The following is a 14,853-nucleotide window of genomic DNA, read 5'->3' as shown; positions in this document are numbered from 1 at the left end:
TTCAACTTGTGCAAAGTGAACTGAATTGTTGGACGATGTACAATGACACCATCTGCAGCAAGTTGATGTTGTAGGTTTTTGGAGGTGGTCTGTGGGCTGTTTTTGACTGTTCTCACATCCTTCACCGTTGCCTCTCATTTTACGTGGCCTGCCACTTCTAGCCTTAACAAGAACTGTGTCTGTGGTCTTCCATTTCCGCACTATGTTTCTCACAGTGGACGCTGACAGCTTATATCTCTGTGATAACTTTTTGTAGCCTTCCCCTAAACCATAATAAAAACAAATAACAATCTTTGTTTTCAGGTCATTTGAGAGTTGTTTTGAGGCCTCCATGTTGCCACTCTTCAGAGGAGAGTCGAAGAGAACAACAACTTGCAATTGGCCACCTTAAATACCTTTTCTCATGATTGGATGCACCTGTCTATGAAGTTCAAGGCTTAATGAGTTCACCAACCCAATTGTGTGGTCCAATTAATCGGTGCTAAGTAGTTACAGGTATTTAAATAAACAAAATGGCAAGGGTGCCCAAATTTATGCACCTATTTTCTAATTTCGTTTTGATGCATATTGTGCATTTTCTGTTAATCCAATAATTTCACTACTGAAATATTACTGTGCCCTTCAGTTATTTGATAGATCAAAATGAAATTGCTGATCCAAACACCCAAATATATATTAATAGAAATTGTCAGGGGTTCCTAAACTTTTGCATACAACTGTATATTCTGTGTGGAGTTTCACATGTTCTCCCAGTGTCTTCTGGCTTCTCTGGTTTCCTAACACCTCTTAAAATCATGCTGGCAGATGATTTGTACAGTAGGTGTGAATGTGGTCATGTATGGTGCACTGCATGGGCTGCCAGCCTTAATGCACCACGTTCTTGGGACAGGCCACTGGATTCAACGCAAACCTGAACAGGATGTTTCACTTGCTGAAGATAAATGAGTGGATGACTTAGATTGCATGTATAAAAAAACTATATATCTTCATATTTCCTTTTTCTTTGACATTTTCCTGTACATGTTTAGAGTTAAACTGCATGACTGAAGAAACAATAACCATTCATTCATTTTCTACCGCTTATCCGAACTTCTCAGGCGTCATCGGGCATCGAGGCAGGATACACCCTGGACGGAGTGCCAACCCATTGCAGGGCACACACACTCATTCACTCACGCAATCACACACTACCGACAATTTTTCCAGAGATGCCAATCAACCTACCATGCATGTCTTTGGACCGGGGGAGGAAACCGGAGTACCCGGAGGAAACCCCCGAGGCACGCAAGGCAGAGGCGGGAATTGAACTCCCAACCCTGGAGGTGTGAGGCAACCGTGCTAACCACTGAGCCATAGTGCCCCCGAAACAATAGCCACTCACATAAAATTCCTTTCCATGCATGAAGCATGAAGACGGTTCATCTTTCTTAAATCTTTTATTTCTCAGGTTTCTATGGTAGACATGAAACAGCCCCTGTTGCTGCAGTGGGAGGCTAGAATGGAGTTAGATGAGAAAAAATCATGAGGTTGTGCTATGATGCTAAGTTTCCACTTCTTAAATTGACTCTTCTTGAATTACACAGTTATTCACATTTTAGTGTGGTCCTTTAAACATGTATGCAGTTTTACATAAATCACATACGTAGCTCTACGTTACTGTTTTTTAATTCATTTACAGTTATTATTCCTGTCCAATCTTTAAAAAGTGCAACTCATGACAACACAAAATATTACATGTATATGTATATATATATACAGTATATATATATATATATATATATATATATATATATATATATATATATATATATATATATATAGTAATGGATTATATATAGAGTACATTATACTGCATTTTGGCATGTTAGCCATTTTATTTTTGCACTCATCCATGTGCTGCTTTATGAGACCATTGAGTCATCTCAGTACCAGCTTCATTCCTGTGGTGTAAGACTAGAGCAAGCTAAACACAGTACCCAACCCAACCTCTCATTTACAAAAAATGCTCCAAATTCTTGTAGGAAATAAGAGATGGATCTTTGAGTGTTGGAAAAATGTACAATATTAGACTACAGAGAAATATGGTGCTGCATTGGCCTGACTTCAGAGGATATATGAGTTTTACTGTAAGGGCTCCAGAGGTGTTTAAGTGCTACATAGAGAGACACTATTAGGTTTAAGCAACAGCTTATTGTATTTAACCACTCCTTCATTTTAAACACCATAATGTATTCTTTTTTTATATTGTACTTTAAAATTTTCAGCAAATAAGATCATTAAAAAAAATCCTGAATAGACACAGCTCATAGAAGGAACAGTTTTTTCCCCCATCCTCAAAATTCCACCACTTGCCATATTGCAATCCAGGAATAATACAGTCCAGTATAAAATAAACAAACAGACAACAAATATTTCAGTGATAAAAGCCGGAAGATCAGTTAAACTTGCATACGTATTCACTACCATGACCCTTTTAAATTTTATTAGAGCTACAAACTAGAATTGAATTGACCTTAATAGGGATTATACAGTGTCATGGACCTACATGAAATATACCATAACATTAAAGTGACAGAAATAGTTTACAAAATGATTTTTAAACAAAAACATAAAAGTTGTGTATACATAAGATCTCATCAATGTTGCTGTGAAACTCCTAATCAGAAGTCACATCACCAGCCTCTTGGTTTTGTCTCTTCCTAATCACCTGACTTTTGTGGATGGTGTCCTCTAGGTAGAATCATGGTTGTGCTATATTCTTCCATTTAAAAAAAAAATAAAAATATTGGTTCACTGAGCTTTCACAAAATTTGAGAATTTGGCCTTCCAAGAACAGGTGTCCTGTGACACTTTAACTGCACACAGCTGAACTCCATTCAACTGATAGTGTGACTTCTGATGCCAACTGCTTACACCAGAGCTAATTTAGGTGTTTCACAGCAGTAGGGGTGAATACTTATGCAAATACAACTCAAAATTTTCCCCCTTTGTAAATAATCCTACAAAATATAATTTATTCCCTACATCAATGTTTTTTGGGCCTCTTAAAGTATGTATACATTTATTTTTTTTATTAATTAATGTATACGTATAACAGAATATTGTCTGTCGTTTTAATTTCTATTCATTTATTAAAAATTAAACAGGACTCAAATGATCTTTGTATCTCTAAACACCTTTTGCTCTGATGCTGGACATTTACAAAACAGTGGGTCAGATAAAATCTTCTAGTATGTGTACAGGAGCAAAAGTGCCCTATGTCCTTATTTGGACATACAGACAGAAATTTGGCTCTCTACTAATTCCCAAAGCAGAAAGGGAGCTTGACTACAGCGACACCTACAGGAGAGAATGTGTGTGAACGTACAGGATCCTATACTATACAACCCTATCACTGCCTATATAAATATTGTTCTAGCTGCTTAGTGGTCATAGATTGATCTGGAATTGCTTGAGTAAATGAGTTTGGAGTGTCTTTCTGCTGCCCTCTTGGACCAGCCAACAGGAAACCATTGGCAAACACTGTTTAACTCCAATGGAAAAATAATGACATTAAAATAGACTGGAATGTCAGCAGGCACAGAATCAAACAAGCACCATTGACAAAAACAATGTTTGTTGAAACGCTTTATTTTCAGTGAATACAAAAAATACTTTCGTGACCAGATAAATATTTTACATACAGCATCATAATTATTTCATTTTTATTCTTACCATTTCAGTCGGTTAAAGAAGGCCCTAAAATTCTAGGTTAATTGAAGGAGCTATTTCTTTTTTTTCTTTTTTTTTCCCTTCTGCTCCATTAAAAGACATCACATTTTAAACCACATATTGCAATATCTTCATTACATTTATTAGTAAATATAAACAAACCCTTCATACGTAGTGGTTTATTGGAGAGAAAACTCTTATTTGAGACATAATTGCGACGACTTCCATTTAAGCCTCGATCAGGAAACGGGAGGCAATATTGGGTTACGAAGACGAGAAGGATTGCAGCAATAAAACGTTTACAAGACCACACCAAATAAACCACAGCAATATGTATGTTTCTCATATGCTTTCTGTTTGGAAACTCGGAGCAAACTGTGGCATCAGCAGTTCCTGATTGGGTCAATTGAAAAGTGTAAGATACATGTGCATGGAATGCAGTGTTGTTTCTTGACTCACTAGAAATGTAAAGCATGAGGAGTGAGTGACGCTGTTACATCAACGGCCCCTAAGAGTGAAATACAGCTGGCAGTTGAGCAATCTACCAAGGCAAGAGCATCAGGCCACATCTGGAACAGTAGAATATGGCAGAGCAGAATCAAACAAACAGCAGTCAGTAGCTGTTATAGGTACGCTGATTATACTGCTCGGAAGTCGGACAAAACTACACATTAATACTTCCTGCTACAAGTCGCCCCTTTTCCACTGACCAAAAAATGAATCTTTATTGTTTCTCTTATAGTGGTTGAGGTTATGATTGGAGTCTTTGATAAGCCTAAAAGGGGCGACTTGTATCAGAGCAGACAATATAAGGCACTAATATACACCGCAGTTCAAATTTAAGAGGTGGGGTATTGCAGTTTGATATATGTAGTGTTTTGAAGTGCCGGGTTGTGTAATCCTTAATATGCAAACAACAATCGAACAAGAGGAACTAGATATCCATCTGAAAGGAAGCCACTAATTTTCTCACTAACGTCTACCACGAGAAGCGTACGTGTTATTTGCAGAAGAGAGTACACCGGAATACAAACAATATCAGTGCATCTTAGAAATCTTGAAGTGCTAGGGCATCTTTTCTTATTTCTTTTCCTTTTTTTTTTTTTTTTTTGTATTTTCTGAGTCATGCACCCTCAAAATCAGTTAACCACTACTGTTTTAGATCTCAAGAGTCTGATTGTGTGTGTGTGTGTGTTTGGTGTCTGAAGAGGAACCTGACAGATGCAGAGTTCTCTTCACTGTGTCTAAGAGACAGGTGTGTAACACCGTCATAAAGATGTCTGAAGTGTGTTAAACACGTCTGAGGTATTCACGAGTGCTTAAACACGGCGTAACGATATCTGCTTCAGTCCTACTTGCTGAAATATAACAGATCTGTAACTGTAATGCTTTTGGTGAGGAGCTTTTGCGACTATCAATAAATAATACAACAAAGCACAGAGGTACATTTTCCCTAGTCTTAGAATAAAGCTAATTCTAAGTGAACAGCACAATCCTACAATGATTTTTTTAGGCCTTCATGATATGCTTTAAGTTATGTAGTGCTTGAGCAAAGGCTTTAAATGAATATTGTTGCGTAGTAATCACACCAGTGAAAAAGCAAATGTATCCTAAATAATGTGTTCTGAAAGCTTGCCAACAAAAACGTCTTACTGTAAAGACATCACAGGTTCATACAACTCGCGTTCATTTCACTGCAGAGATCACGTGTACATGTGACTGTCTCTCGGTGTATTTTCAAGCTGTGTAAATGAACTACTGAACGGTAGTGTTATAAATGCTATTGTTAATATAGTAAAGTCTTAGATCTGGCATACTGCTTGGATGGATTGTTTGCACACACCCATATACACACGCACACACAGCAGGTAAATGCATATCACGTGAAAAGAAAAAATCTGCAGCAAGAGATGACAGAAAAACAAGACACGTAGCCCTATATAAGAGCAACCAATTACAATCAAAAGCACCACCCTCAGGTGTAGAAAACAGCCAATCGGTGGAATTGGACCACTCCCATCCTAAAACATCATGATATGAGCATCTCCGTGTACGAGAGGAGCCTCTAGCACGGCTAATGATCCAACACCAGCGGCAGACATGCTCACTTTTGATCTCAGACTATATTATTTGGTGTGTGTGTTTGTGTGTGTTTGGGTGACAGAGCTCAGCTCTGATCTTCCCGCAGCTCAGTGGGCAGAAATTTGTACTGCTGTTGTCGGATGTGGGCCAACTTCTTGCGCGCCTCCTCCAGCTCTCTCTCCTTCCGCAGCATCTCCTCCTGAGCTGCAATGATCTGCAAGCGAGAAGCGATAGTCAGTCTGCTTCTTTCATGAACAAGTCAACCAACCAATCAGCAATCAGCTTAAAGAAGATTAAAAAACTGTCTAAAGCCCTACAGTGGATTGCACAGGCTATTACACTTCACCTGCATTACTGTCACTGTGCTACTGATTTCAAAGCTTTCAGTGCATTTCATTTCAGTCAAGCTCAAACCTAACAAACTGCAGCACATGCTTGATTCTGGACCATGTGCATTTTTGCATGCTTTGTGTAAAATTGTGTATTTTCAATGATTTGAATTTGCAAATATTTTTTGTTGTGTAAGCTGCATTTCCTCCTACTATTACAGCGGTCTGGTTCCTGCCTCGCTGCCTGAGAGGGACTTTAGTGTCGAACCTCACTGTAAGTGCTATGCAACTATTTGAAATGCAGTATTGTATACACGTCTGTAAAACTTTATATTCCATCAAATTCCTGCTATAATTCTTCTTAATTTGCATGAGCACTTATTTGTACTCGTTGGATTATAAGAAATATCTTTACACAGAGAGCATACACAAGGACGTTTGCTGTTTAGGTCTCTGCTGTTTAGACCTGTTTAGGTCTACACTGACAATAGACAGAATAATCCAACCAATAACAACAAGTGAAATGAGATGCATCAAATTCTTGAAACTCTGAGCTGACTTGATCTAACTGAGTGTCTGACAGTGAACATGTCAAGTGTGCAATGGTACTTCTTTCTGCATAGCACTTAACACAAAGCCTACAGTATATAGTGTAGGAGCATTTGCCTTTCATTTAAATAGCAAGGCAAAGAGCATGAAGATCTTTAGAATACGATGTAATGGAATTTGACACGTTATCAGACTGGTGGCAGAAGGCCTGGCCTCCATAGCAACTTTAATTGACCAATGACCAACCAAGAGCGCAACTGACTGACATGTAAAGCAACCAATCACAGTTTGTTTTGTTCAGCATCATGTTTAGTTGTGTAACGTCAACGTCTCTTAAAAAAAAAAAATTTAAAAAAAATTACAAAATTCTAACAAACAAAGAGAATAAAAACAGACAGGTGTGTAACTATAGACTTCACATAATTCGGAATATTCAGTGTTGTGCTGATCCTCATGTCGCAGTAAACACAACGGCTTCCTTCTTCCATGAGGGAAGTAGAGCACCGCGATGGCTTTGTTTCCTGGTGGATTGTTTTTAAAAAAAAAAAAAACCCATCTCACGGAAATATTTTAGAATCAGATGACGAATGAAGCGTTTCCAATTTTGCGTGCCATTTGCATCGGACGTTCATTCAACGGATGGTGGGAGTGATGGCGGAGGTCGAAACTAATGTGACAGAGGTAATGACTCCCTATTGAATACCCATACAATCTCTATTTTCACTGCTAGCTAATCAACTAAACTGCTGTCAGAAATGTTGCTGCATCTTTGACTTATGTGACTATAAGATATTTTAACATCATTAGTAATGGGAAAAGCGTTTCTTAATGCAGCCACTGACAGGGCAGAGGAAAAATATTAGTTTCTCTAAACTTTTAACTGTTGGTATATTCAATATCGAAAATGATAAACGGTGCTTTGATGAGGACAACTGCTAGAGGTTTGTGTTTTACACTTAATCAATTCATAATCAAAACTGAATGTATAAGAAGTGTCTGAATGTCTACAAGCAAATGTGAAAATAATAATAATAATAATAAAAAAAGCCCAAATTTAACTGGTTTCTGGTAGTTTATCATCACTGCTACTGCCATTATAGTGTCAGTAATAGAGAAAATAACTATTAGGTTCAGCCTGAAGGAAAACTTCTCACTTCTCTAACATCATATAGAGTGAGAGGTCTTACCTGGGCAATTCCACCAACAAATTTAGTCTTGACAACCACGCTGTCATCTTCGGCCTTGTCAAAGGCAGCTTTCTGAGCCGCCTTCACTAGATTATCTGACGCTCTCTTCACTGCATTCCCAGCAGCCTGTAGACATCAAGAATAAGCTATTATAAGCAAAAGGAGCAAAAGCACATGCAGAACTTGCAGCTTGAACTTTCAGAATAAACAAAGACACTCATATACAAACAAATACACCCATGGTTTGAAAAGCATTTTAGACCTGTAGTCTCCTCATGGCCTCTGAGTCATGGTCAGCTTTCACTTTGCAGGCCACCAGCAGCTGGGCGGTGGACGCTGCTACTTGTTTAGCAGACGAGATGAGCTTCTCCTCACTGGCGTGACCTTGAACTGAGGCGTTGGCTGCTTCACACAAGCTACTGGTAGCGGCTGCTACCATACGAGCCTGCGTGGCAGAGAAGGACCGAAAAACATAGTCAGTTCCATGAGCTTTAGCAATTAATCGTCATTGTAAAGCCACACTATTCTGCCTAAACTGGGGAGATTTTTCCCTGCAGAGGTTTTTGTCGGTTTCTTACTGCTGCTCTCATGACAGGCTGGGACTGTGTGGCTGTGCAAAATGCTCATCTTCTGGTGTTACACCAATTAATCGTGGGAATAGAGCGAGAAAGTGTAAGGATGATGGAATTTCCTATTTGCATATTCTGAGAATCTGGATATAATTAAAGTAATTAAAACTTTATTACTTTTTTGTGTGAAGTTCAATTCTAAAAAATAGCCGCATGATCTTTAAAACAAGTGACTTTAATGGGAATTGGGGCAAAATAAAATAGGCAAATAAAATAAATAAATAAAATCAATAAAATGAAAAGAGAATGCTAAACTTCAGTTATTTCTGGTTATACTAACTAACACAAGGAATCGCTTGTTTGTGCCTATATTTAGGATCAAACAGCTAGCTGTGTTGGAGATAAAGTGCAGGCAAAAAATAATTTATTAAAAAAAATAATAATAAAAAGAAACAAAAACAACTCACTGCTGATATGAGACCCTGAGACCACTGGCCATCATCCACCGCATTAGCTGGAACAGAGCCCACCTAGAGAACCGAACGGAGACATCATTCAAAAATGTATATACTTATCATCATACAGATAACGTACTGGGCACACAGAAATCTAGCTATACAAATAATCACTGGCCGTTCTACATGTCTGAAGCATTACCTTGCCCTGGGCAACAAGCTCTCTCTGTGCAGCTGATGCAGACTTCACCAGAGCGCTGGTCGCTGCTGCGATGGACTTGGCTGCTTCCAAGATCTGCTCCTCAAAGTCCAGCGACTCATCTGCTTGCTGCGAACAGAATGAGGCAGTGATTACATCAGCATATCAAAAATTTAAATGAATAAGAGCTCAGGTGTCAGTGTAAATAGGTAGCTCTATTTACTTCATGTACAGCTCAGGTGTTGTAGGATGCATAATATCTATGCATACAGCTGAAGGGACAAAGAGACACAGTTATCGCTGGAAAACCCCTCAAGGAAGCTTGTCATTGTAAAACCCTCCTAAAGGGTGATTTATTCCAAGCTTAAATTTCTCCTGCATCTCTTTCAGGGTGACACCTAGTGGCTATGAGGAGCAATTGAATCATCTTTCAGTCCCAAATTGCTCCATGCAGCCAAGCCCTTCATAGGACACCTTTTGTAAATGGGTTTTGAGTGATAACAGACTGTGAACCAGCAAGCATGCCACACTAGAGGGCATAAAGGCTTTCTCACTCACAGCACACAGTGCACACGAGTCTGGAGACAGGGCGGGACACTGTAGGAATATGTTTGATATATAGTTGGACTGAATAACAACCTAATATATCAAACATATCAGACAGAGCCCTGCAGTGAAGGCTTCCAGGTCTAGCTGACCTCTAGAGCATGGTGGAGAAGAGAGCAGGACAGGAGAGACGAGAAGGGGAGATGTGGTGGGGAATATAAGCAATAAGGGATGAACAAAGGAACATGGGGGTAAAAAAAGAAAAAAAAAAGAAAGGAGAGGTGGACAGGAAAGGACGAAGAGAGAGAGAGAGAGAGAGAGAGAGAGAGAGAGAGAGAGAGAGAGAGAGAGAGAGAGAGAGAGAAAGACAAGAGGAAAATGAAAGGGGGCAACAGTTTGGAAGAGACATGAAGTTTCTCGACATGAAAGATGGCAAACAGACACAGAAACAGTTGAGAGTAGGTCACACACTAACAGTGTTAACCCGGTCTTCCCTGATAATCACATACACTTCAAACTAAACGTAAAGGAAACAAATGTCAGGGACGTGTGTAGAGGCATGCAGGACACCAGTGTACAATGAATGTGACTAGCTTTCCATAAAAAGATTAATATGCTCAAATCAGGGAGATCCACATCTGGATATCTACCAGATGTTTCTCTTTTCATGGAATTACGCCAATACAATAAAGTCCGCACAGCACGCCACAGTATTCACCTCTTCAAGCACACTACTGACTTCAAACACCAACCCAGCTGACTACAGCTCCCGGCCTAACCGGATTTAGTGCAGGATATGTATGCGATGAGTATCAACCAAGAATCCGTCAACATATAATAAAGATGTAACACAATGTCATTATCTGTATCTGCTTAGTGCTCCAAATATAATGAATACTTGCTTTTAAACCCAAAATGGCTGTAAAAGCCTAAACTAAATTTATTAAATGTATTTATTTAAATTAAACATAAATAGCTGAAGTGAATTGAACTGTAAGGACTGCTTTAATTTCGCTGGACTCCGTATAGTGACAATAAAGAAGAACTTATCTCTCTGATCCAAGTCATCCAACACATTCCTATTTCATTATGTCCTCGCAAAATAGGGGAACACTCCTACTACAGATTTTCTTAGTGTCTAGTATCTTTATTAACTTGACCTATTTGACACAACACATCGCATCAGAAAGCCGCTTCTGTCCAAGGTCCTTTCTTCAAGGTAACAGTTCATCCAAACTCGATGGCCATTTCCAGCATGATCATTCATCATGTCACAAGAAATGAACTATCACTGAAAGCTTCCAGAAACAGGAGAGCAGGTTTCCATTATTTCAGTGACCTGCACAGTCCAACAACACTATCCAGAATTATAAAGCTGAACATTGAAACTAATAACTCATGCTAAATTTCAGAAGACAATTACAGCAGCCAAGCCAACACAAAAACTGCTAAAATTAAACTAAAAAAGAGAGAGAAACCGGTAGTGTGTGTACATATGTTTACAACCCTCTGTTTACTAATTTCTATTAGCACCATGCCATTACTATCAGTACTCTGGTCGGTGCTATATTTTATCTATCCATCCTGTAGCGTATTATATTGTTTGCATTGTCTGTCTTGCAACAGGTTGCATACTATGCACTTTACTTTTTAGTCCTTAGATCTTTGTTATTTTTTGTTTTATATAGCTCTGTTTTGTCTTATGTAGCCCTCTGATGTTTAACGTAGCACCGTGGTCCTTGAGAAACGTTTCATTTCATTGTGCACTGCGTCAATAGTTGAAATGACAATAAAAGCTTCTTGACTTGAAATAGTCCCACTAGTCACAGGCCAATTCCAAAATTTCTGTAAATTCTCTCTATAATTTATCTGTCAATATATAGATATAGATCATTGGTATTGCAAAACAGAAGTGAAATGTATTATAAGGAACCTGACTCTGGGCTACAGTAGATGTTTGAGATTTTAGTTTAAAGAAGATAAAAGCCACAAAATGTCTCCATCTGAGTTTACATCAACAGCTCAGTTAGTCACATCACAACTTTACAGTTTAATTTTACAGCCATTTCTGCATTCACTGTGATAACATTATGTTATTGGGCTGAAAATGCTAAAAATTGGTTTACAGTCATAACCACGAAGTAAAAAGCATCGACAGATTTAGTTTCCCGCAGACGGATCCGATGATAAAAATGCTTCTGGAAAAATTGTCTTAGAAAGCTCTGACCTTTCCTTTCTCTCCTGAGCTACAGACAGATCTGAATAAATCTATCAGGGAAAAAAAAATCTTCACGATATCAAAAGATGCAAAAGTTCCAGTAGATAAGGAAAGAAAGAGCTCCTAAAGTAAAGAGTATGAAAGTTTGTAAAGAAAGAACTGAAACATGTGTCTCTAAGCCTGCAATACTTGGTATAAAATATCTAACATTCCTTTGGAAGCAGTAAACTTCCCATACCAGCCAACAGCACATTCCAGCACCCGGAGGCCAGGTGGAAGTGATTTGACACAGGTATGGCTGGTGGACAGTGTTATTGAGGAAAAGTGTTTCTGAATACAGTACAGAGAGAAGCAGGGATGAGTGGATACCTTCGGCTTGGCTCTGGGCTTAAGCTGCTCCAGTTTTTTAGCTGCAGCCTCAATGGAAGCGGCGGCTCCCAGCAACTCAGTTTCAGCGATTACTGTAGGGTCCTCGGGGTCCACCCACTCTGAGCCTGGAAAGCGGACGCAGAGTCATGGCTGAGTGCATTCGAGTTTCATTTATAAAGCATATTTAAAAACATGATGATGGAAAACATGCTGAATAACAAAGTCCATTAAAGTGGAAAACAAAACAAGAAGAAAAAAATAAAATAGATGAAAACACTGTACAGTATACACAATAAAAGATATTACAGAGTAAAACCAAATAAGCCACAAAACATAAACGATAGGATGCTTTACATAAGGGAGATTGTGTAGAAAAAGATGGAACCTTGCATTAATCAAACTGTACTGTTTAAGTGAAGCTTGTGGAAATGTGTTTTTGATGGATTATCCTCATTCTTTACTGACTTTTTAAGTGCCTATAAAATACTCCATTTTTTAACAGCTCGTGTAGGCAGACAGATGGTTTTTGGGGATTATACCAAACCCTGGAGAACTCTACCCCCTCCCGTACTCTGTGTGTGTGTGTGTACTCCAACATTCATGCTGTCTCATACTCACCTCCGTCTGCAGCATAGGAAATGAAAACAGTAGTATTAAAGAAGTGAAGATGGGAGGCCCAATGGGCCAACGGCTTTATTAACCCCACACAGATACAATTCATCCCAATATACTGCTTATTACTACTAACTCTGATATGGCTTTACTCAATACAGCTCCACAATACATACAATTTAACCAGTAGCGTTTGGCTTTTATAGCATGTCTGATTAAGGATCTGTCAACAAACACCTGTCTAATGCTTAAAGCAGCATTTCTTTGTGTTCCTATAACAGCAAAGACAATTCACTAAATAAGATAAGGAACAAGTTCAGGTATTACCCATTTGTGATTTACAGTGCATGCCATACATTATACCATGCACTACAATTCTCTGTTTGCTGTGCTCGTAAATGATTATTTACGAGCTGTAATAACGTCGTTTCCCACATTGGGACATTTGATGTGAGAAGAGGGAAACAACACGGACACCTCCTTGAAAGCATGTCTTTACATGCTTTGACAGAGCAAACAAAACCTCAAAGTACTGTATTCATTTTACCTCACTTTTACAGTTACAGGCTTGGGTGACACTTTGTTTTGTTTTACTGTAGTGAGCTTGAAATATTCATTCAACATTTTCAACTGAAATTGAAGCACAGCAACAACAGAGGACAATAGCATGTAGCCTTAATAACAAGCTAGCCAGTGGGCAATAACGAATAACATTAGCAACAAGCTACCTGGCTAATGATGATGATTGCCTTCTCAAAACAGAGATCAGTACGGTCGATATTATAGATTTAACCAACTACTGCGTCTGCGTATTAATTGATTTAAGGCCAGTACTGCTATAAACCAATTTAAAAGTAGAAAAGGGAGAGTTTACACTGTTCAAAGTGTGTGGCCTTATTGATGTAATGTCACTCTGTAAAACAGGGAAGGAACTTGTACTGTAGGTCTACTCTTAGTCTTCGAGTTTTGAATTTTAATTTGAGGGGGTGATCGCAGTGGCTTCACCAGTTGAAACTGTTCTTAAGCACAAACAGTTTAAGAACAGATATACACATACACACACATACATATACATACACATGTGTGTTTGTGATTTCTTACCTTTCATAGCTTCAGCAGTCTGGATAAGCTCGGTGACAGTACTGGCTACTTTTTTTGACAGTACAGCCAGCTGCTGTCTGTGCTCCGCTGTAGGCTTCTGCAAAACCTGAAACCACATGAACATAATGAATTACTTAAAATCAATCTGTTGAAGACGGTCACAAAAACAAACTCCAGCTGAGCTCTCTGAGAGTGTGTTTACTTTTAATCTGATCGCTCTCTGATTTCAGCAGTTACCTGATTATTCAAGTGGACATGTAAACAGGATGCTACAATATTTTCCCCTGAATAAAAGTAGTTATACTACAGCACTGTTATATTCTCAAATATAACATTGCTTAAAAGCTCATTTTTAAACAGTAGTGTATGACAAATTGTATATGGCTTGCCACAGAAAAAGACAGACAATTATGTACTTAAAATAGTTGCCAAATATGCTCTGGTGTAAGAGGTATAACATAATTTGGGATGTGTTATAGAAAGATAATTCTATAATCCTAAATCCTGATGAAGCAGGTTGGGCGCTGACTCTTATGAGAAACCAGAAAACTTACTTGAGACAACTGTGTCCTAATGAGCCAATAAGAAATGCAAAGCATTATGGATTATGATGTGGGAGAACACAATGTAGAGTTTACCACAATTATTCCATTATGTGATTTAAAAATAATGAAACTATGAAATACAATTTAGTAGAAACACTACTAAAACCCACACTTGCACAGACACGAAGACACACAGACACACACGGACATGAAGACACACAGATACACACGTAGACTCGCACAGAGACACACGCAGACACAGACACACGAAAACACACAAAAACAAACAACAGACACACAGATAAACACAAAAACACATAGGCGCACGCAGAGACACACGCGCTCGCAGAGACACACACGCGCACGCAGAGACACACACGC

The 14,853-nt window shown here is 38.7% G+C and overlaps 1 protein-coding gene across 2 annotated transcripts in view; it reads right to left on the bottom strand.

Moving 5' to 3' along the window:
* Window positions 1-3,611: 3,611 nt before the first annotated feature.
* Window positions 3,612-14,853, bottom strand: part of tln2b (talin 2b) — a 113,160-nt gene continuing 101,918 nt past the window's right edge. For both annotated transcript variants that reach the window (XM_060886306.1, XM_060886307.1), the window contains 7 exons: window positions 13,928-14,033; window positions 12,215-12,339; window positions 9,085-9,210; window positions 8,895-8,957; window positions 8,121-8,303; window positions 7,859-7,984; window positions 3,612-6,007 (listed from right to left, as the gene is read on the bottom strand). In XM_060886306.1, the coding sequence (XP_060742289.1) occupies window positions 5,879-6,007; window positions 7,859-7,984; window positions 8,121-8,303; window positions 8,895-8,957; window positions 9,085-9,210; window positions 12,215-12,339; window positions 13,928-14,033 (858 nt within the window). In that variant the 3' untranslated portion in view covers window positions 3,612-5,878. The remainder of the gene's footprint in view (window positions 6,008-7,858; window positions 7,985-8,120; window positions 8,304-8,894; window positions 8,958-9,084; window positions 9,211-12,214; window positions 12,340-13,927; window positions 14,034-14,853) is intronic.

Source organism: Tachysurus vachellii, chromosome 14, assembly GCF_030014155.1.
Source record: "Tachysurus vachellii isolate PV-2020 chromosome 14, HZAU_Pvac_v1, whole genome shotgun sequence".
NCBI classification, from domain to species: domain Eukaryota; kingdom Metazoa; phylum Chordata; class Actinopteri; order Siluriformes; family Bagridae; genus Tachysurus; species Tachysurus vachellii.
The sequence above is the reverse complement of the archived record's forward strand: the minus strand, read 5'-3'. Positions and strand labels throughout refer to the sequence as shown.